This window comes from Apostichopus japonicus, chromosome 13 (assembly GCF_037975245.1).
Source record: "Apostichopus japonicus isolate 1M-3 chromosome 13, ASM3797524v1, whole genome shotgun sequence".
NCBI lineage: Eukaryota > Metazoa > Echinodermata > Holothuroidea > Aspidochirotida > Stichopodidae > Apostichopus > Apostichopus japonicus.
Genome location: NC_092573.1, coordinates 25,424,775 through 25,449,316, shown reverse-complemented (window position 1 = coordinate 25,449,316; position 24,542 = coordinate 25,424,775). Strand labels below are relative to the sequence as shown.

At 37.3% G+C, this 24,542-nt stretch overlaps 1 protein-coding gene across 2 annotated transcripts; it reads left to right on the top strand.

Annotated features, from left to right (window-relative positions):
- Positions 1-820: 820 nt before the first annotated feature.
- Positions 821-23,117, top strand: LOC139978395 (rab3 GTPase-activating protein catalytic subunit-like). Of its 2 annotated transcripts, none has more exons than XM_071988601.1 (22): positions 821-919; positions 1,031-1,083; positions 4,496-4,571; positions 5,443-5,584; positions 5,924-6,002; positions 7,500-7,619; positions 8,758-8,923; positions 9,196-9,295; positions 9,809-9,959; positions 10,509-10,582; positions 11,254-11,346; positions 11,961-12,127; positions 12,490-12,567; positions 13,223-13,398; positions 13,968-14,022; positions 14,898-15,242; positions 15,642-15,779; positions 18,393-18,545; positions 18,976-19,171; positions 19,766-19,866; positions 20,473-20,694; positions 21,488-23,117. In XM_071988601.1, exons 1-22 carry the CDS (start codon positions 902-904, stop codon positions 21,713-21,715), a joined length of 2,931 nt encoding a protein of 976 aa, XP_071844702.1. In that variant the 5' UTR covers positions 821-901; the 3' UTR covers positions 21,716-23,117. The 2 variants fall into 2 exon arrangements, with proteins under 2 accessions (XP_071844702.1, XP_071844701.1); XM_071988600.1 differs by having other exon boundaries at positions 5,921-6,002.
- The last annotated feature ends 1,425 nt before the right edge of the window (positions 23,118-24,542 follow it).

Below are 24,542 nucleotides of genomic sequence, written 5' to 3'. Positions count from 1 at the left end.
ACCCAAGTGTCAGGAAATGTGCTGAAAAGCAACAGGATATCATCTTTTTCGATTTGTTAACAAACGGGGTCTGTATCATTTGGCTTGGATGTTGAAAAGCATGAATTGAAGTACATTTGGTGCAAAAATTGGGGAAACTGAGAACCCTTTAGGCCTTCTTAGAGCAGAGCGTGAAATATATTTACTAAGGCTAATGAGTAAAGTGGCTCAATTGTTAAGAAGTGAAGAAAAATTTGGGGTCTCATAGCTAAAATCTTGATGGTTATGAAACGGAAATTATACGTGCCATGAAAGGCCAACGTGTCAGCTATGCAGTGAGGGAAAGGCCGGAATTAGCTTGTGACCAGGGCCGGATTTAGTTAGTGCGGGCCTGTAGCATATGTTATAGAATGGCATTAAATTACAAAAATACACATTTCAGTTTCAAATATTCGTATCATGCGTATTCATGCATCGTATATGTATCACATGAATACGACACTAACGTTAATTACTTCGATAAAATAATAACCCCAATTGAATATGATAATTGGCTAAAAATCGCTAACCTTAAACACCCAGTAGTTCATAAAAGTTGAAGGGACTATAGTACTATATCGATAGAGCATACTCAGCATAGTCACAGACTCGGAAATTGGAATTGATAGCTTGCAAGCATTTGGCGCCGGGCCCTTGAAAGTGCGGGGCCCGTAGCATATGCTACTTTCGCCTATAGAGGTTAATCCAGCACTGTTTGTGAGAACTTTTACAAGGGCTTAAAAGACCGCATTACTTGACGATTAAGTATTTAAGTCAAGGGGGCATTTATATGGAGTATGCTACCTTCAGTTTCGATACACAGCCTATGTTGAATTCTGCAACGAACGAAGGGTCGCAAACTTCCAGTTCACAGCGATGAGCGATGGCGGACGACGTAGAAGTAAGTAGCTTCATAAAGTAGAAGTTGTACCAGGTTGACGGATATGTATCACATGAATTCCTGGATTCACGGTCGAATTGATTTAACAACAGTATTTTTTCTCTTCATCAGGAATCGGAAGTATTCGAGATTACAGATTTTACTGCTGCATCCGAATGGGAGAGGTTTGTACTAAGTTACTACTGTTGATAGGGCCTAGGCCTAGTACTACTTTGTACTACTATTACTAACCACGGACATCAATATATGCTACTTTATACCATACTATTACTAATACTATCAGCCTATTTATATAGGGAATAAAAAGTGTGGTATAGCAAGCCAACGTACTTGTCGCCTGTGTTACTAGGCTAGGCTTTTTCAAAGCCTCGTATTTTGTAGTAATATATATGACTCTGCCTGATCCTCACTTGGCCTAACAAGTAACATATGGCCTAACTATGGTCTATGGGTGTTAGTTGCTACATTACAATGTTACACATATGCCCAGGCATAGGTCAGTTAGGGATTACGCTAATCTGTTTCACATGCTATTCACCCTGTCAGACAGATAAATAAAGAGTTGGTTTCCTCACTATTTGTCCAGGTGCTCAGCAAGTAACATGATCCATGTCCTTATTCATCCAGCAGCTGGACAGGATGGAATCCATGATGGTGTGGAAAATCACACTTGTACTCAGTGTAGATAATTTAAAATATTACAGAATTATTAAACTACTATATGTTCATGTGCAGTTTAAGGGAAAGTAATGTTAGGAGTTACTGTATGCCTACATATTATGTCAACCCTGTGTTGGAGAGAAGAGGGTACTGTATTGTGGATTTCTGAGATGGATTACTTGTTATTCATTAAGCTTCGAAGCTTGTGTTCCAACAAACTATCTATGTGCATACTTATCAACTACTTATGTTTCATACTTCATCAGCAAGATGGAAAATTGGGTATTGTGCACTACACATGGCTAAATAGCTTCCGGACAAATAATAGGTAATTTCATTGAACTCCAAGAAAATGCAACAACAATAAGACATTGTTTGTACTAACAGATAAAACAGTTTCAATAGTCTCAAAAGTCAAATTCCATCTTGAATTTTCAGTGTACCATGTAGAGATACACTGGATTGGGCATTGCAAATCTAGCTGGATGTTCAATTTGCCCAGTTCAGCAATAAAAACCGGCTGGAAAAGTGGATAATCCAACAGTTTATTTAATGGTTACCAGGGGAGAGGAGTCTTGGATGTAACAGTCTTCACACATTTTCCATTCTATTTGTGTTATTCAGTGAGAGATGTTTATCAAAAAGATCCTTCCTTTGAATGAGGATACTTTGCACAAGGAATAACTAATTACTAAGTACAACCCTAACTACTGTACATAGGCAACAGTGTTAAATTCCACTGTCCATAGTCTGGCATCGTAGGGCGTATCAACATATATGAGAAGGCCATGAGATCATGTGGAAAGGCCATGAGATCATGTGACAAGCCCATTAAACCAGGTGAGAAGGCCATTAAACCAGATGAGAAGGCCATGAGGTCATATGAGAAGGCCATGAGATCATGTGAGTAGTCTATGTGAGAATGCAATGCGATCATGTGAATAGGCCATGAGGTCATTTGAGAAGGCCATGAGATCATGTGAGTAATCTATGTGAGAATGCTATGCGATCATGTGAATAGGCCATGAGATCAGATGAGATTATGTGAGAAGGCCATAAGGTCATATGAAAAGGCCATGACTATGAGATCATATGAGTAGGCCATGAGATCAGATGACAAGGCCATGAGATCATGTGAGAAGGCTGTGAGATCATGTGAGAAGGCTATGAGACCATAGGAGAAGGCCATGAGATCATAGGAGAAGGCCATGAGTTTTTGTGAGAAGGCCAAATCATATGAGAAGGCCATGAGGTCATATGAGAAGGCCATGAGTTTTTGTGAGAAGGCCACTAGATCATATGAGAAGGCCATGAGGTCATGTGAGAAGGCCACTAGATCATATGAGAAGGCCATGAGGTCATAAGAGAAGGCCATAAGATCAGATGAGAATGCCATGAGATCATGTGAGAATGCCATGAGATCATGTGAGAAGGCCACAGGACAAGGCAATAAGATCATAAAAGATTGTTATAAATGAGTTCACATGAGTAAATTCTATAAGATCATGAGAGGAGGCTACGTGATCATTAAGTGTGTGTCCTAACGGATATTTCGCTAACCAGATCGCCGCCGGTCGGTTAAACGTTTAAACGCCGTTTTCCGATCGCGGCTTTTTCGACGCACCGTCACTCGACTTTTAATGAAATAGGACATTATGGGTACAATAAATAAGGGTTTTTCCAACAGGTAGCAATTCAGGCAACAAAACGACGATCAATGTATGTTAATTACTAAATAGGCCCAATAATATTGCGAACATTTCGGGTAATAATTGCTGAAAAGAATAACACACATGATCAGTATTCGTGGTCTTTAGAAGTCAGAAGTTCACTGAATTTATATAACTCGGCCTTCGGCAACATCGTAACTTTTGAAAAAAACAATATATTTGTCTATCTATCACAAGATTTTAAACAAAAACTCACCTATATAACTTAGCAAACTTACCCACCTTTCCTGCTTACTCATTAAAAGAACGTACAAGAACGTTCTGGTTAATAAAATAATATTGATAGGCGTCGAAGTAGTCGCTAATTAGTCATTTTCTTTCTCTTGTGTCACATACAGTACTTTACATTTGATACAAAAGTTACTTCAACAACAGCTTCCCAAAATTTGTATGTGTCGCAATAGGTTAAGATTTAACCGCGCAGCACAGTACCATTCGTAATTTGCATATTACACCAAAATTCACACTCGGCGTCCAGATGGCGGGAAAATGTAACATCATGTCCTATGTGTTTTGTCGTTCCCATGGTGTGATGAACTTGGGCAAGTTCAAATGTCGATGACCTACTTATGTTCTGTGACCAATGTCAGTGGGAATTATGTGTGTAAAAACTCAGGTTTTCCACATGTTATATATATAAAAGTTTTACGTAAGTGGAGCGAATTTTGGGGCGGCTCGTTGATTGTGAGGAAGCACTTATCTAAGCATCAATATTTGTGAAAAATATCGTAAGGTTTTTCAGATATTCTCTTTGAATGTCCCCTCCATATATCTCTCTCCGTCCACTCAAAGCTCGACATTTACGCTAATTCTGTTAGGGGAAAGATTATCGTAATTATCGAAATATCGCGATAATTTTTGAACTATTTATCGTGACGGTAAAAAGCTAATATCGCCCAACCATACTTGTGTGTGTGACTTTCAGTTTTGCTGAAAACATCGTTTTTCTGTTTTTTATTGATAGTTTGCAGTACATTACTCAGTTCTTTACATATTTTAAAATAATTTTCATGTTTAAATGTATTTGAATTTTTTTTTTTTAAATTCCGTTTATATGGTTTGTGATTTTCTTAACGGATAGTGCATTTGCGGCCGGTTAAACGGTTAAACGGTCACACCCTTAGTGATCATATGAGAATAGTTACATCATTAGGCATTTTAATTTTTTTTTTTCACAATTCAACAGATTTGTGGCACGCCTCGAGCAAGTCATCCATGACTGGAAGCTCACATCAGTCCCAAGGGCTAGACCACTACAAAAGGTAATAAATTATTTGGACAATTTAAATAAATAATAATTGGGGGTTCAGATTTTTGTGAAAGGCTATGCTTGTGTAAAGAAATTGTGTTAATAGAATGAAAGGACAAAGAAAGTGTAATTTGTGGTATCGTGCCACATATATTCTTAGGTCTGAACAATCTATCAAGTCTCAAAGTATTTGAGTTTCAAAGTCTTGTGTTAAAGTACTATTGGCTCCAGGCCAATTTGTCCCATATTCAGTACATTTGTTGTTTTTGATAATCTCATTCAAAATCTGTTGACATTTTTGGAAAAGCTCTTTCATTTCCAAGATACACACATTTGAAGATTTGATAAATCTGGGAAACTCATTAAATATGTGCAAACTATGATGTGGGAGTGTTGTGCTCATCAAAATTTCTTATTTTAGTTAACACCTTATTACAAGCCCACATATATCATTTGAATAATGTGATTTTCCTCTTTTCAGAGAAGACAACAAAATATTGCTTTAGGCCACAAACCTGTGTTCAGTGTCTTTGAAGTTAAGTTTGTAAAAAACAAAGGAATAACTTCACATAAAGTTAGACTCGTATTCCATCATCAGTGTGCATAATTAGGTAATGTTTATTCGTAAATAATCTAGAATTAAGAAAAGACTTGTAAAATGGTCAGTCTTTGATGGATTTCGATGGGAGTTGAAGTTAATTTCATTTTATTGGAGTGATTAGGACAATGTTTTCCATAAGTGTTCTTTAAACGTTTAGACCTTTAAACTGTGTTTTATAACCATTTCCACTAGTCACACCTCGAATGAAATGCTCTGTAAACACACATATGACTGCAGTAAGTGTACCATGCAAATAACATTATCATTGTTATTTTTGTTTCAGGGAGATTTAACAAATGCCCAATGGAGTGAAAGGTCACAAGAAGTTAACTTTGCTAATGTTCGTTTTTTAATTAGCGAGCATAGATTAAAACATGGTGTCGAAGAAAAGCTGACCCTTGAGCAGGAAGAAAATGAAGAAAAAGGTAAATGCTATGATTAAATACAACAGGGCTATTGATTAGTAGTCAGGGTATATGCTATGAGTAAATGCAAAAATGTTATTGATTAGTAGTTAGGGGGTATGCTGTGAACAAGTTCAACAATAGTTTTAGTTAGTTATAAGGATATATGCTATGAGTAAATACAACAGTGTTATTGATTAGTAGTAAGGGTATATGCTCTGATTAAACATAACAGAAGTATTGGAGGCTGAGAAGGGTATTTTGAATAATTCTTTGATCTTTGTTGTAACGATACCATATTCCATCAATAGAATTATAAGGACATTTTTGGGAATATTACGTCCTCTTTTATTTTAGCAGACACACTTCCCCAAGCACTGGAGGACATGATGTCTTCAGAAAATGACTTTCCACCACGAGCTCATTGTTTGTGTCGATGGTAAGTGTTTCCGTCTGTCAATCAGTTTCCTTGTGTGAACACTTTTCAGGAAGAATCTTTTAAAGGGAAGTCTCTTAATTTCACAGAATCTGAGATATATACATTTTGAGCATGGTTATAAAGAACTCAATGGCAATGTTTTCTTTTGTACTGCAGGAGGTGAAAGACAATGCTATTTGCTTGAATATGTGGTCTGCATTGTTATATCCTCAATATCTTTTGTGACAACATGATTAGCGTAATACCGATTATCAGCATGCATCATCCGTACCGACGGATGCCGGTCTGATATCCGGTTCGTTAAAGCTTGCGTCATCTTCCCATAGTTTGCAACCGATATTGATTCTTCAAACAGACATACTTTTGGTCAGAGTTGAGTTGAAAATATTAAGGCCTAGAAACCAATCCCGTTTCTGCGTCATTTCACAACTGGGGGCTCTTATGACCTAGTGATACCCGGTGGTAAAGACATTCTTAACTGCGTAACAGAAGACACTGTTCATCATACGTGCAAAGTCATACTCCTGTTAGGCACAGACTACTACGTATACTGTGAACAATCTTGGTACAGCACAGCACAACATTAATGTTGTATTATTGTATAGTTAAATATTTTGAGCGGGACCATCATGCTTTCCGTACACTTCGTGGAGGCCTGTAAGTTTTCCTAAGGTGCCTTACCTGTACAGGTTAGCATGCTCTCTGTGCTAAGTTTGTACAGTAAACACACTTTTAAGGTAGTGAAATGTGAACTAAATTATATTAATATTTATAGAGGTTGTTTTATGTGAGTAAGACGGATATATGAGATGTATGAAGGTTAACGGCAATCTGATTTTGTATTCCCATGCATTGCCGTAGGATACCAACAATTGGCCAAAATAATTTAAAATAATGGTTTGTATAACATGTCCAATATGTGTACAAACCTTTTGTAGACATAACGTAATGTAGGGTAGTCTTACTGCCCAAAAAAATTAGTCAGATATTAATGAAAAAAAAAGGAAACACAAATGTTTCATATATTTTTTTTAAATTCAGTCATATTAAGAATGCAGTACCGGTATGAAACAACACTGCATGACAATTGGTATTGTCATTTAAGATAAAGATAGACAAGTTTAAATAAGGAGAGATTGTACCCGTAACGTTAGGTCATAGTTATTATAATTATCGTTATGGAATCGGCATCAGCCAATCTGGGGATTTGAAATACAGGTTATTGGCAAAAGCCGATAGTAACAGTATAGGTGCAAAACTAAACATGATAGCACTGAATTAGTTGAACAGATTGCAGGGTTACCATGTTGTGTTTATGATGTGTTTTAATAATATGTTAAATTATGCAGATATATCCTCTATTCTCCATTGTCAATCACAGTTATTAAGACCTTTGTTGATTTCCAGAACATTAATTAACATTCGAATATTAATTGATGTGATATTTAAATTAAACTTTGAATCTGTTTTGTTTTGAATCTTTTTCTGTTTTACCAGGTACGGACTGAGGCATTTCGTTGTGCTAATTCCAGCTGCTAACAGTGATGCTGTACTCAGCGAGAGTAAATGCAACCTTCTGTTGAGTTCTCTGACTATAGCTGTCAATAACACCAGCTGGTATTGATTTTGTCCACTTTCTAATACGTTCTAACAATAAAGCCTAGTGCCTAGTGTCAACACATGCTCTCAGACTTCATCGAACCTGTTGATATTAACTGTTATCACAACATCGGCATATCTTGCAAAAACACAGGATCATTTAATTTTCACGGTTTTCAGCGTATACTGGTGCAACATCCTGTATTGGTGAAGTCAACAAACTTCAGATAAATCTGTTAAAAATACTGAAATGTGCTTGGCATAGTGCTGGCAGTCCTGTCTGAACTTGTTTGTATTTATTGAAGCTGGGGGGGGTGTGGGGATAATCTTTTCCTATTCTTCACGCAACTTTTACTTGAATATAACCGAAAGTATCCTTGTACTCAGAAGTGCATAGGCAAGAAATATATTGACAGTGTTTGACAAGTCCACCGGTGATATGAAGGCATGAGGGTAGTACCACTATCGCTGACCCTTTATCAGCTCAAGGTTGATTGCCACAGAGTACCTCATTCTCTGAATATGTGGGTATATTAATGCCACGATAATGCCACAGGGTAGCAAGCAATAGTTTATATAGCCCAATTATATGACTAAACTAAATGTGTTTATATATATTTCCAAAATTAACAATTTTCCTTAACTTCACACTTGGTATGTTCAGGGAGAGACCACTTGTATCATAGTGGTTTTTGTTGACGTCAAAAGGTTACTGATGCTAATGAAGTTTAGAAATTTTGTAAACACGGTAACTTGGTCAGCTTAAAGCTTGATTAAACATCTTATGTGCAATGCAGGCCACCTAAGTTTTTTTCAAGAGCTCTGTTGTTTTTTGTTGAGATCAAAGGTCATCTGAGGTCAGTAGAGGTCGAATGCCAAAAAATTTAAAGACAACTCTAATAGGGAAGCTTGAGTGCTGATGTTTGGCTTGTAGGTCTGTATGGCTGTAGAAAACCTATTCTTGTGGTGTTTGTTAAAGGTCAGTCAACTAACTGATTTGTCCATTTAACCAAGTGGTCCAAAATAAACTACGCAGAAAGTAAGCCCATTGCTGATCACTTGAAATCATCAATGGTCCAAGCATGGTAACATGTAATGTAATGTTATTACTGATCCACTCACCCTCTATCCCTTCCTGTCTGATCAATCCCTTCAGTTCTGTGCCGATATTTGCTCAAATACAACAGAAGTGGCGCAGAATGTACACTGGCATATGTGAAATACCCAGGTTGCGAACTAATTTTGACATGGTTCATCTCAAACGGATACCTCATCAGTACAACCATTTGGAGGGTCTGCTAAATGTTTTCAAATCCAAAATTGTAAGTACCTATTCTTTTCAGAGGGCATAGATTGTACATTTGTACTTTGTGGTATGTCTGTCGTGTATCACTTCCTCGACAAACCGATGGAATGCTTCTTTGCAATTTAATTTCTTACTTGGAAGTTTCATCTGCTATGTCTACTGTATGATATTTTACCTTATTTTTGGAATAATGTAAATTCCTTTCACTTTTGGTTCTAAATCTGGCTGTGATAAATTTCCAGCTCCATTACTGATTTATTCCTTTCATGCTATGTCCTGTTTTCTCAGGCATCACAAGTCTCAGATAGAGGCACTGTCACTGTTGCTGTTCGATTTACATATGTACTGAATGACTGGACTCAGTACTCATGGCCCTTACAGTTCCCAGGTCAGTGATATCTCTGTGATGATGTCTATATGTATCAAATTATCAGTGAGATATCTTTGTGTCTCAATGTGACAATGATCATGTCTAAGTGTGCCAGTGTTCTATTGTGATATCACGGTATATGATAGATATACTCTGATGCTTCTGTATATCATAGGTACAATGTGATGTCTCTGTATATGATAGATACAATGTGATATCTCTGCATATGATAGATTCAATGTGATATCTCTGCATATGATAGATACAATGTGATGTCTCTGCATATGATAGATATACTGAGATGCTTCTGTCTCTAATAGATATACTGTGATATTTCTATATACCATAGGTACAATGTGATGTCTCTGAATTCTATAATCACAATATGATGTCTCTGTATACTATAGATACAATGTGATATCTCTGTATATCCTACATGTGATGCCTTTTTCTGTTACATCATAGTTTGTAATGTAACTTTTCTGTATATCATTAGTTAACTTTATTGTGTTGTTCTCACTGTGACGGTAGATATGGATGACACATATGTTAGTGAAGACGGGTTCACCACATTCCAGTCACTGCCATTTGGTGCCACAGCAGATCCCATAGGAACCCTCTACCTTTCAGCGACATGGCCCTCATTGACGGAGGATATGGTAGTCGACAACGATGTCTACTCGTAAGTTGTGCTTTAAGTGACAAAGAAAGGCAAAGCTTAAACCATTGCTACCGTCTCTTCAACGGTACAAGTATCATAACAAGTAACATATGCCTGTAGAGATGAGTCCATGCACATACATGTCCTACATGTGTAGCTGATATTCAGGGTATATTTTACTGGTGGAACCCCTCACTCAATTCAGCAACTGGTAGCACTGACTACCATTAAGTAGTATTTCATATTAACCACCAGACATGTAGATAATAGATGTTTCTAGATTAATTTTACGGGCTACCTATGATTGTTTCTAGTTCCCAGAAAGAATTTACAATGCCACCCCCCACCTTACAATCTATCTACCTAGTATCTTCAATGTTTACCTTCGCAGTGATCTGGAGGCTGGTATCATTGGCCTAGTGTCCTTTCTCCCTTACAGTCTATGAGTCTAGTATATCCTATGTTTATTTCCTTCAAAGATTTGGAGGCTGGTATCTTGTCCTGGTGACTCCCCCCCCCCCATCCCGCCATTATAATCTATCTAGTGCATTCAATGATTATCTCTTCCAGGGATCTGGAGGCTCTTCAAGCTCCTTTGTGGTCCAGTAGGATCAACACTGTTCAGAATATGCAAGGTCTCCTAGGTAAGGTATCATTGCAGTCCCATATGCATTTACAATTTAATGAGTTATAATTTCTTAGCAAACAGGAATTTTTATCTTCTCATATGATTACAGGGTAACTTGATCTGATAGGGATCCTTTAACATTCACTTTTGCTTTGGTATTTATCGTTCTTACACTGATTATGTCTCAGAGATGCAGTTGTTTGTTAATGTTGTATAGCTGCAACAGTGGTGTGCACATGATTTCAAATGATGGGGGGGGGGGGGGGATTGGCAAATTCTAAATTTCCATGGACTGATTTAAGTATAGGAGCTTAACCTTAATGCAAGTGCCAGAGTCATATCAAGGATTTCATAAAGAAAGGGTTTTTCAGTGGAGTGAGGGTCCTCTCCCAGATTAAATAATGAAAGGTTGAGATGCAAATTGGCGTGTTCTAAGGCATATTCAGGTTATAAATTATGTAGTTAACTAGCTCTCAATCCCAGGTTGTGCTAATAAATACTCATGGTGTGTTGTGTACACTCGTAGCAGTGGTTTAATTCCTCTCTGGCTGAATGTGAAAATGCCATGATTGAACCTTCCCCCCCCCCAACTAGTAATGGGACGATCCGGCCCATAATAGTCTCTCTATCGAGCTGTTTAAGTGATGTCTGATCTGTTGATGCAGTTTTCCTACGGTTTGTTCACAGGTGACTATCTCATCTCTCTACTCAAGTTATGTCATAATACAGATACACTGGACCAGTTGCTAGGCAAGATGGCATTTGAAGAGGAGGATGAAGGTATATATATAAATATTACCATTTTATCATTAAAGATACAGATATTTAATCGGGAAATAACTAAAGCAAGATTCTGTTTATAATTCTTATAGTTTAAAGAAACCATGCAAACTACCTGCAATAAATTATTGTGCCAAGACTGGAATAAACAGTCATGGTTTATTATCAATATCATTAATTATATTTAAATGAAACTAAATTTGCAACTGTTTGAACATGCTTTCCTACACATGGCTCTAATATTTGTTATCTACCAAATTAAATTGTTCTCAAGCTGTTTCTGGGTGCTTGAAAGGCTTGTTTGAAAAGTTTGAGTAAGGTGTGATATATATGTTGGCAATGTATTATTAAACTGCAACATGCTGTAAGTAGTAGGGAAATTACTGTTAGGCAAGGCAAGGAATCACAAAGCCTCAGAGGTTGATGGCTTGATGGTGTTACCTCAGAAAAATGATTCAGTGAACAGATGAGAAACACATAATTAACATCGACAGTGGTTTCACTTTATCAAACCGCTTTTACCCCTCATGGAATAGTAGGACAAATTAATGTGAAATTTCTTGTGTAAGGTATTTAGTTGTGAACATACATATATCATATCTTGTCTTATTCAGAGCAAACAGAACAGATAACACATGCATTACAGAAGTTAACAGACCCTGGAAGGGTCCAGTTTCCTGGGATATCATCCGTGGTCCATTCGGCCAGGTCAAAGATCCGCAGTAGACAGAGACCAGTGGACCCGCCCTTCTCCAGTGACTTGCTCAATGATGTTTTACAGGTTTGCTCACACAGATAACATCTTCTAAAGTATGTGACATTTAAAGACAAAATCATCATTACACATCAGCCTGCTCTGAGAGAATGAGTATTGTTTTAGGGAATCAACCCCCTCTCCTCCCCTTTCAACCCCCCCAACCCCCCCCATCTCCTACCCTACCGTCTAGTATAATCCCTGAGATGATGATGAATACAATTCTTCTGCTCATTTCAGTGTACTCCTTAAATTCACATGCCTTTTCAGGGTACCTGACACATCAAAGAAAACATTCCCTTTTGTTGTCTGTGATCAAACCTCCTCATGTTTTGTTGATTACCTATTAATGTTTGTTAGTTATATGTTGCTATTTTATTCCCTTTCAGTATCTTTTTCCTGATGCCACTGTCTTGCCTGATACATCTTCCTCTGACCTACTAAGACAGCAGTCATTGGATTCCCAGGTATTTACATAGTAAAGTGTATGATATCTAAGCAGGTATTACATAGTAAAGTATATGATATCCAAGCAGGTATTACATAGTAAAGTATATGACATCTAAGCAGATATTACATACTAAAGTATATGATATCTAATCTACAAAAGTATATGACATTTAAGAAGATATTACATAGTTAAGTATATGATATGTAAGCAGATGTTACATAGTAAAGTATATTATATATAATCTACGAAAGTATATGACATCTAAGCAGATATTACATAGTAAAGAATATGATATTTAAGCAGATATTACATAGTAAATTATATGATATCTAAGCAGATATTACATAGTAAAGTAAATGACATCTTGACAATTTGATTTGTAAAAGATGATTATAAAGATCTTTGTAATAAGGTCCTGCTTGTGTATGATGCTAGAAAGTGAATAAATGGTGTTCAAAGGTCATCCATTTATTCAATTGTTGAGATTAACCTTGTTCTGATGTTGTTGTCTTGCAGTATATATCTTTATTTTTTTTGGCACAAAGAAATACACCGTTATGAAAACCTTCATTGTTGCAAGAAAGATGTCACCATTCAAACATAATATGTTCGGTGTATGAAGCAATACAAGATTCCATCTTTTAAGCCTTTGATAATTTGCTCGTTTGCAGCCAGAACGATACCGCCACTTCAAGGCGGCACCAAGAGACTGTCTGACATACAAGTTAACTGTGGCTATGTGTGTACTGAACAGTGCACATGGTGGACTTAAAGCAGTAGCATACCTCTGGCACGAGTTTGTTCTAGAAATGCGATACAGATGGGAGAATAAATACAAACTACCCGGGTGAGTGTTATGTAACAGAGCTTCTTGCCAAGCTAGTAATTCCTGCCAACAATAATGTGTCTGTGCAGAATACAAGTTATAGAATGACTACTTTGTCACAGCAATTTAATCAATACATTTAGTGTAGTCTTTGCCTAACATCATAGTACACAAGCTGGTACATTAAGCACATGTTATTATTCTCCAGAAATGTTGTGCTGACCTTTGACCCATGGCATTGCCCCCTATTTGAAACAAAAGAAGCAGCCTTTAGGCATAGGCAATATGATCTCTTCATCGTCCTGATAAGGAAACTGAATGTACAAATGTGATTTTTAGACCAATATAGAAGTTCTTAAATTCGGGCAGGTTTTTGTCACTATGTTACCATCAGGTGTATGAACAGCGGGTTTGCTTGCAATTATTACCAAAAAAATCATGTTGATGGTTTTAATCAACATCCTATCCTCCTTTAAGGTTATTTTTTTTAGTTATTATGGCATGTTTTAAATGTTATTGTAAGCTCCAACCCTTTTGTGTGCTGCCATGTGGATATCAACGTTCATGACACTGTTTTCTCCATTTAACAGGATATCGGGAACTGCACCCAATATGGCCTGCTGTCTGGTTCACCAAAAATTACAAGTAAGCCATAAGGCTTCCTTCTTATCCAGTTTAACATGTGTTTGAAGTAGCTGATGTCTATTTGCTGCTTCTTGAGATCTTAATTGTTTCTATCCATTTCATTTTTCCAGTGACTGGGTTTGAGTTCCCATTCACATGAGAATTTTGAGGTTTTATCACTCTCTCTCTCTACTCACTAAGAGTGTGACCATATCAAGCATTCTGCAAATATCATTTTCATGATATTTATAAAACTGGCTAAACATTGGTAATGTGGGTTTAGTAGCTTATGAACAAAACCTTGCAGAGGTAGAGGCTCTACCTGGTCAAATTAATACTTAGACCAAGAGTTTACAGGGATGAAAAACAAATTAATTTGTAGAGTTACTACTTATGTGGGTTGTTGGGATCGTAGTAGCATTGGCATATACTTTAACCATGACAGACTATGTCAATAAGGAGACACACTAATAGATGTGACCAACCATGGAGGGTCATGTGACGTGTGCCCTTGTAGCACTCAACTCTTATAAGTACTCCTTGAATGTGTATTCTAGTCGCATTTCTGTCATTTATGCAGAAATTGTTTGGTAACAGTATTTGTAATGACCATTAAATTCCATAATCATATTGAAATGAACTTGTTGTGCTTAACTATGATATGAGATCTGTTGTACTTGGTAATTACCAAAAAAAAATGAAAGTATTTGTGCACCTGTGTCTGAAAACAGGATTTCAACCTTTTATTAGGAGAGAAAAAAGGAAATCAGCAAGATAATCCCCAGGTTTGACATCAAGAAGTATTGTAGAAAATTAAAGTTTGGTTTTTAAAGCATAGAGCTAGAAGTATAATTGACCTTGTTTTTTTACCCCCTTTTGCCCTCATCTTCTTGAAGATGCTTAATTGTTGTATAGCGAGGAAGAAGGCTAGGGAAGAGAGGCAGTCCCTGAAAGAGGCTGATAGAAACATTTCAACCACCTCGTTTGCCTCAGCAGAGGATGCTGATACCATTAGTAATGTCCAACCAGATAGGAAAGGAGCAGCGAAAGAGGGTGAGCCAAGAGGCTCTGAAAGTGAGGACGAATTTTATGAATGCGAGATGGAGAATGAGGAGGGTCCAGAAGACGATGCAGCCATACAGGAGAGTGAAGAAATATCAAAACCCGAGGGGCGTTTGAAAGTTTGCGGAGAACTTAAGCTTCTGAACTCGGATGAAGATTTGTACATTCCTGTTACACAAGTGAGTCTCATGCTCAGTCTAATAAAGATAAAATGTTAGTATTGTCTGCCAAGTGTTGGCACATTTGATTATACAATTCGGGTTCATCTGTGACAGTTGGTAATACAGCTTTTATATGTGTGACTGTATGCTACTGCGTTGGACTGTCACTTTGAGGTACAATCCAGCTTTGGTATCTGGGAGTGTATTCTACTTTGTTACATGGAAGTGTATAAGCACTAGTTTAGAGTTCAGCCTTGGGGATATCTGGGAGTGTGTTCTACTTTAATGAAGAGACTCCAATAGATGGAAGTGTATAAGCACTAGTTTTAGAGTCCAGCCTTGATGCTTGGGAGTGTATAGGACTAGGTTATAGAGTCCAGTTTTTGACACAGATGTTTTTCTACTTTTCTCTGCTAGGATCCTGCTCCTATGACTGAGGATATGTTAGAGGAACATGCAGAGGTCCTAGCTAAGTTAGGTACAACGTCAGAGGGGGCCGAGTTGAGGGCCAAAATGCAGAGTGCTTGCCTGCTATCTGATATGGGTGCTTTCAAGGTGAGTCATTTTTATCTCAATACATTACATGTATAGAGATATTGTAACAGTAAGTGGGACTCTCTCTTCTCTTAAAAATTTTTCAGCGTCCTCATATAAAGTTCCTTTACTCTGGAATTTTCAGAGCAAGCATATATCATATAGACCAACAAAAGTTGCTATTTTTTATTCGAGAATTTTATCTCATTCTATGACTTTTTCACCGATTTATGTCCAAATCGGGCCAATTTGGACTGAAATACAGTTGAAACAACGCATTTTTGCACACGCTCCAAAACTTATGTTTTATGAAAGAGAATAGAATAGAATTGTCTTTCAACAGTGGTATCGTCTAAGATAGGGTCCCATGTATTATATATTTTATTAACATTTTAAACTTTCATTTGTTGTTTACAGGTAGGTATTAATAAGAATTTTACTAGCTGTATATGATATTTTATGGCTTTTATTTGCTTTATTTGATGCTTAAATGATTTTTCTTTCTTAAAACAACACTGAGCTGCCGCCCCTACTTTTAGTAAAAAGGTCCGTTTTTGATGATTAAGCCCCGCCTCCAAGTCTGGTTTATAGCAGATTGGCTATGACTCATGGACAGCTACATGTTACATATACGAAAATGGCTACACTCGCGACCAATTTTCTTTACCGTAGTTAGGTACGCAAGGTGTTGTGTATTGCATGCTAAATGCACACATTGTGTACTTTTGAATTTTGCGTAGTGCATTTAATTAATATTAGGCCTTCGGTTTTGTAACATACATTTAAGGATTGTACTGAGGTTCAGGTAGCTTTTCAGAGCGAGGGCCATGATAAGTTTGTTTGATTGCCCTTCATGTATTTTTGTATAATTACGTTTACACATTGTTGTACTTCTGAAGGCTACTTACTGTAGGCCTAATGCATTTAAAAAATATATATATAGGCCTAGGCCCCCTTACCTAGGCCTATTAGGCTTTCAGTGATAGCCACATTAGCATTGTACTGGTGTTCAGACAGCTTTTCCTAGGAAGGACCAGGGTAAGTTTGTTTGATGGGTACGTATAAAAGAGGAGCCGGCCATAGCATCACAACTTTTATAAGACTATAAAAATTGTATAAGGTTATGTTTTATTTATAAGGATATAAGATGTATAAGGTTATAAGAAGTATGTTAGCTTTCTTTTGAACCTGTAATGTTTGACATCAAATGTACAAAGAGTTAAAATAAAATAACAAAATGGAGAGGAACTGAGGTGGCTATTAGGGGAGGAGGAGGCCACCCATCACTTGCATATAAAAACTTGTAATCTTCTTTTACATTTTTTCCAAGTCATAAATCCATGAAATCTTCATGTCAGAAATATTGAGATGGAAAAACGTGGGTTGTTTTGATATCTAGAAGTGGACACAGTTTTGATGGTAGTCACCACTACAGTCTACAGTAACATACAGTAGGTCAATAGGCCTAGCTCTCAAGGCAGGCATCAAGAATATGGTCGAGTTGTTCGCCTCTTCTAATTTGGCTGTTGTCATTGACGTCAAACTATATGACCAAAAAGTCCAACAGAGACTGACCCAAGATGAAGGATACCACATAAAAAACAAGTTCTTAAATATTCTATGACATTACTAAACCTTGCAACGTCGTTCTTTCGACTAACAGGCAATGAGCGCTAAAGGCAAGACTAGCAGGATAAAGTGTAACCTGCAAGAGACTATTCGTGGCAAAGTAGCAAAAATGCAAGTTATATATTTGTTGTACCATGATTGATATTGATAATTGTAGAGACAGAGCAAAGATTTGAAATTAGGAATCAAAATTAAAACTTCCAGTATTGAGATACTGCGTCATTGATGCTCTTGTTTATCAACTAATATAAAAATGTTTTTACTTTGCTGCAGTTGAGAGCATCCTTACATTATTGCTGCATACTTAAATACCTCTTTAAAATGATTGGAATTTTCATATGAATACATTGCCAGGTTCTATGGTTGTAAAGCTAAATTGTTGTAAGTAGTGTGGAAGTCATTATGGGTCTGTTTGTCCTCCGTGATGGGTTATGGTGAATGGATATTATTGCTTTGACTGTGATAATATTACATTCGTATTCATTTTATATTCATGTTTTATATCAAAGTAAAAAGAGTAAGTATGCAAATTGACAAAGTGAGAGGAACTAAACTAAAAAAAAAAACTTGAGGATTTAACAAGTTGAATTAGCCCTGAGTGAAATACACAAAAAGGCAGAAAGAATCAAATAAAACTCCACCGTAATAGTAGAAATTAGCAACCTCGGTAACCCCCTCCCTCCCTCCCACCTACCCCATCCTCTGACACACAAATGCATATAATGGATATAATTAGTATAACCTAATGTGGTATTATTGGATGCTTCCTGAATGAATGAAAGAAGAGAAGGCAATTGGCATTTAGTGTTGTAGAAATTGTTGTCAATTGGTTAGTAAGAAAACGGTTGTCTTCATTGTATCTATTCAATTTATGCTTAACCATATACTTGATCACTTCCATTAAATATAATTTATACATGTTAGAAGGTTAATGCAATTCAAATAGAGGGAATTGGTTACATTTTCGTCACGCAACAAATTAACTTTGAAGTTAATCCATTTCAGGCAGCTAATCCTGGTTGTTCGTTAGAAGATTTTGTGAGGTGGTACTCTCCGAGAGATTGGGTCGAAGGAGAAGAGGAGGAGAAGGAGGAGAAGGAGAATGAGACGACTGATGGGAGGAAACCTTCACAGGGACATCTGAGTCCAAGAATGCAGGTATGTTAAGAAACATCTATACAGCATTGTGTAGGTCTGGGTAAGGAGAAACCTTCACAGGGACATCTGAGTCCAAGAATGCAGGTACATTAACAAACATCTATACAGCATTGTATAGTTCTGGGTAAAGAGAAACCTTCACAGGGACATCTGAGTCAAAGAATGCAGGTATGTTAAGAAACATCTATACAGCATTGTAGCAGTGTATATGAAGGATTCGAAGCCTTATACTACACATACAAATGCTCTCATAAGACTGAATAACAGTAAAGGGATACAGCTCACGTCACAACAGGGGAACCAGATCAGTATGAACATTGCTGGCCAAAATTAACCTGGTACAAAAATAGGCCAGAAGGAGTTAATATTTAGGTAGTAAAGTTACAGAGGTAAAAACTTTGAATTTTTTTCTTTGTTCTGGCTACTGAAGCTCCCAGGTAACATGTGGATGGAGGTTTGGAGTCAGTCCAAACCGATGCCAGCTCACAGACAAAAGCGTTTGTTTGATGATACCAAAGAGGCAGAGAAGGTACTTCATTTCCTAGCTGCATTGAAGCCTTCAGAAGTCATCACCAACCTTCTCCCTGTCCTCATACAAGCTGCCCTGGAGAGATTAGAGGAAGCAGGTATGAATCACAACTGTAGCTAGCAATTCACAGATCTAGAGAAAGCTGGATGGTTGAGGGTAACTCAGAGATTACCCTCACAAACATTTCTTCAAAGAGGTACAGATGAAAAGTGAAATGGACTCCCCCCCCCCCTGTATCTGGTCCCACTTGGGAGGAGAAGTTTGGTATCCTTTTGCCAAGTTCATTCTTTGACAAGTAAGATCCCCAATAGCATAACTCTCTCACCTTACAGCTGTAATCAGCTCAACCGTGGAAGCTTAATTAATCAATTTCATTTAATGTTCAATATGCTTCTGGTTTGTTGACCCTATAGTCTGGCATGCCAGATTGCTGGAAGACACATATGACTATGATGGTAGGATTTAATCTGCTTCTGGATGTTCTCAGTTTGTGAAAATGTGATCTTTAATGAAAAATATTTTATGATTTATGTAAAATTCTAAACTGAGTAGCAGCTGGTGTACAGAAAATTTCTATCTACTACACTAGAAAAACTTAAAATGGCACAAGAGTCAAATGGAAGTTATGAGCTAATGATTTGGTTACTTTGTTCATTATTATGTTATCTTATATTTGTATTTTCTTATTCAGGTGGTGAATCAATACCTTCCCTTCAACCTCACTTTGGTCAACTTGTAAACACCGCCTCCCGAATTACAAGAACACCTGTGCAGGATGTAAAAAAGTATGAAGTGAGTCAGTCATTCTCACTTCTAGTTGATTCCACTGTAAGGTATTGATGTAGGAAAAGGTTTCACAACCATGAAAAAAGACTCGCTATTTCATTGTTTTTGTTTCAAGTTGAAAGTATGAAGTGAGTCAGTCATTCTCTCCTCCACTTGATTCTACTGTAAGGTATTAGTGTAGAAAAATGTTAGAGAAATATTGTTTAGCTAATGTTTATTCAAAAATAAAACTAGAATTAAGAAAAAACTTGTAAAATGGTCAATCTTTGATGGATTTTAATGGGAGTTGAAGCTATTTTCATGATAATTTCTAATGCTTATTAGACCTATTAGGACAATGTTGTTCATAGGTGTCAGTAGACCTTTAATTCAGTGTTCACCTTCCAAGAGAGTTACTGTTGAAAGAAGTTCCATTTTGTTTTATCTACCTTATGTATAATCTGCAAATTTGGTTCCCGTTTCCAGAAGGTTCATTCATAGTGTCGTGATGGTCTGTCCCTATTCTTGCAAATGTGGTTCTTGGCCAGGCTCATGATAACTACATTCTATCAAGTATCATTCATGTGGTAATTGTTGTAGTTCTCACCATGAAATGTGCTCTCTGTTTCCCAGGAGATTGTCCTGCAGATAAGCATGGCTGAGTTATTGATTGCCAAGCACCAATCACTCATGGCTAAATTCCTCCCTAATGGATGTAACGGTGAGACTGAGCAGGTGAAGGACATGGAAGAGTTTGTGTGTGATCTTCAAAACCAACCAGAAGTACCAGTCAAGGATGGACCAAGGGGGCATATAGGTGGCACTATACACAAGCTATTTGTATCTGCTCAAAGGGTGAGTTCAAATACAATCTGGACTTAGTTAACATAGGCACCACTATACACAAACTATTTGTATCTGCTAAAAGGGTGAGTTCATATACAATCTGGACTTCCTTCACATAGGCACCACTATACACAAGCTATTTGTATCTGCCCAAAGGGTGAGTCCACATACACTCTGGACTTATGTTGATTGCATTTTGTTTTATTTTAGACTATATTTTACTACATATACAGAGAGCGTCTATGGTTTGGTATCTTGTTTACTGTGTAGAATTATGACAATGTTAGTTTATGTTGATACCTGATAACAAATGATCTTGGCCTCCTTAAAATTCTTTGTACAAATGGTCTGAAGCATGTTATAATTTTTTTCATGATTTTGCCTCGATGTTAAGTGCTATGAAAGGAATCATTTCATAGACATAACCTACATTTGCCTATGTAGGAGAGCATTGGTCAAGTAAGAGATTGATAGATATTTAGAAAAAAACAAAAAACTTGTGATTGCACTTCATCAAGGGTTTGCATAAATCTTCATCACTTTGTAAATTATTTGATTTGGGGAGTGGTGGGAATGTGACCATCCACATTGGTCTATCACAGTTTCAACAGGCTTTGCTGTATGTGAACATACATAAGCACATTTGTACTCAGTGACATGGGACGGACACATGCAAAAATGTCTCAAAGGATAATTTGCCATCACCCACCATGGTTTGGACATGTCATTTCCTACAGTGTGTAACCTCTAGCTGACTAAGATCTTCCATCTGTAAAACAAGCAATTGCTTTTCACTTGACAGGCAGCAAATATGGTTGAAGAATTTGAGAAGCTCGAGGAGGACACATCAGAGACAGTTTCTTCAATTCCAGACTTTCCAGCGGCAGCCGGACGAGAGTTTATCTTAAGAACCACTGTATCAAGACCAGCTCCCTACTCGCGGCCATCTCCCCAGAGGATGTTCTGTGTTTTAATGGACAATGAGTTGAGATTGGCTGGAGCATTCAGTCAGGACACCAGCTTTCAGTAAAGCATGTTAGATGTCATCTTCATTCTTCTTTCATGATATCATATGATGACCTTTAGTTAGTGATTGATAGCTCCCTTTAATATTTATGTGGAATGCCTAAAAGGCCTTCAGGTATGAACGAAATAAATAATATGTAACGTGGGATAGCTTAACACACCAACTAGCTTGATATTTGGAATAGCTGAAACACTGTCACATATGTGTTGAATACGATCATAGTAATTTGGGAAGGCTGAATGGCTTCATGTGTATCATCATTGAATTGTCAGACCCTGAAGAAAAAAAGCAACATTAAATATTAATATAAACACAAGCTATAAACCCAGTCATGATGTTAACATAGGCCCTTACACTTGGCTTTATGTGTTGACACTTTCCAGTCATGGCTCTCATTCCAAACACATTTTCTGAAGCCGTCACTTGGAGTTGTCTCAAGCGTTCCGGTTAAGGGGCTCATTGCCGTGGTTCATCGAGCACCCTTTAGACCAGGTATGTGCAACCTTTTAAACCACTGAGCCTCATTGTGTTTCTGTGGTCTGTTAGCGCGCCGCATGGAGCAATGGTGCTATCCAAGCATAGCCTCACCATGATTGGCGAGGAGCGTATAAAATAAAATGCTAAAAATACCGCCCAGATCTCTGGAAATGACACTTCCTGGACCTCATTCTTCATTTTGAGATCTCATCATTCCTATGTCTAAAACATTTAGATCCCAATAGTTTGCTAATAGGCCTGTAGGTCTAGAATGTCAACTCCAAATGATGATTTAAGTCAGGGGCCGCAAATAGGGCAAATTCAACATGGCTTCGCGGGCCGCAGAAGAGGGAGCCGCAGTGCCCAATGGCCCGCAGGTTGCACACGCCTACTTTAGACTGACCAGGGTTTACGAGACATTTGATATAGTTTAGTTGAGATATTGCGTTAAGATGTTCAATACAAATATCATTAAACTATCTATAGCAACGATCAATTAGTTAAGGGCAAAAAAATTGGAATTTAATCAATTAAATATATAATGTAGCCTATTAAGACAAATCCAAATTATGAACATGAATTTCTTTTTTCTTTCAGTGGTCTTATTGATCAGTTCCTGTGCTAGTGTCATTTTTGGTATGGGGGGGACCTTAACAGTAGAGTTATTAAGCCTAATGTAACAACATCTTATGTTGGTTTTAAATATTTTAGGGATGACCTAATTTAAGGACATTTAAATGATAATGTCATTTTGGTTGCTTATTAAACTTTGAGACATTGAAAATAAGAAATGAGAAGAATATGTTTCTAATGTACTGAATATTCATGGGCTCCTGGATGACATGATGTGTATTTAATGTTGTTGAATATTAAACTTGTATATATGTGTGATATTTATCAAATAATAAACACTAAACAAAGAGGCAAAGCTATGTATTGAACTAGATGTTCAAGAATTGTTTGTTTCTCTTTCTGTTATAATTACTGGGGAGGCTCACATAAGATGTTACAGTCAATGAGTCCTTGACCATGGGTCTTCTCATGCCAAATTGTTTGATTTGACTGACCCTACCTTGGCTAACCTTTTGTTAGTTCGAACTACAGCCAGAGTTGTGATATTCATGTTGTGATCATACCTAGACAGAAGCATTTCCTCCAGATGTAGTTGCTGGCCTGGACATGGTTTCTATCAACACTTTCTTGCAAAATGTCTAAATAAACATTAAACAATAATCATTTCTTAGAATATTAATTGCATTGCTTCAAGTTTTGTCAAAAATTCTACTGATAGAACATTTTCCTGACGACTGGCACAATTTTAAGTTGATATTTATTCTATGTATGCTTTCTGTGAATGATGTCAGACACACCTGGTACAACCATAGTATGCAAATATTATCAAGATACTGAAGGCAGCACACATGTTTAGAACTTGTACTGAATGTTATTAATTCACCTCTTCTAACGACTCCCCTCTTCTAACGACTCCCCTCTTTAACAACTTCATTGTGGTGTTTGACTCTTACTGTGTTCAAGTCCTTCCACTGCTAATTTTGTAACTGGGCCGGTGCAAACCTCAGGAGTCGGTTCCCCAAACGCAAACCATGGTTGGCTTGGGTGAATGTGGACTCTCATTGGGGGTCCATTTCTATTGCTGCACCAGGGCCAGGTTGCTAATTGCTACACCAGAGCCAAATATATACAACTCTGTGCTACACCACTGTCCTATCCCATGAGATAATACTATAATGTACGTGTATGTTTGTTATCAAGGAGGACACTGATCGACATCCGGGGAGGGGTCTATGGGGGAGGGAACACCCCTCCCCTTTGAAGACAATTTTTTTTTAATTGGTGTCTATATGCAAAATGGTGCGATATTTTGTAGTCTTATACAGGGGGAGGGGGGTCCTGCATCTTGGGTGAACACTGAAAATTTCATGATCCAATCCAAAGATGTCATTACTTTTTTATCGGAAAAATAATTCTGATAGCAACTACTCATAATTTAGTTCGACAAGAAACACAAATTGATGGACGCCCTAACTGGGATAAACCTTGTCGCGGAAATTTCTAGCTCCGTCGAGTAACGAAAACCACAAAAGTGTGCTTATGCATTGTAGTACAGTACGTGCCTCGATTCACAATATTGATGCTGTGACACGTACGTACACGTAAACAGGTTTTGTACAAATTTGCGCGCAAACACTGTCAATAATACTGAAAGGAGCTTATACGAGCATTACAGCCATATATTTCGTAAACAGATGCCAAACTATCGAATATTGTTCATTAAATACATTTTTGATCGATTTTAACGCCACATTTGTTTTCTAAAGTAGCAATTTTCTAC

Bases quoted from the DNA above. Each gene is read 5' to 3' on its own strand.
- LOC139978395 (XM_071988600.1), top strand. The intron at 9,960-10,508 runs GTAAGTTGTGCT...TATCTCTTCCAG, and splicing joins GTCGACAACGATGTCTACTC to GGATCTGGAGGCTCTTCAAG. The intron at 12,568-13,222 runs GTATTTACATAG...GCTCGTTTGCAG, and splicing joins AGCAGTCATTGGATTCCCAG to CCAGAACGATACCGCCACTT.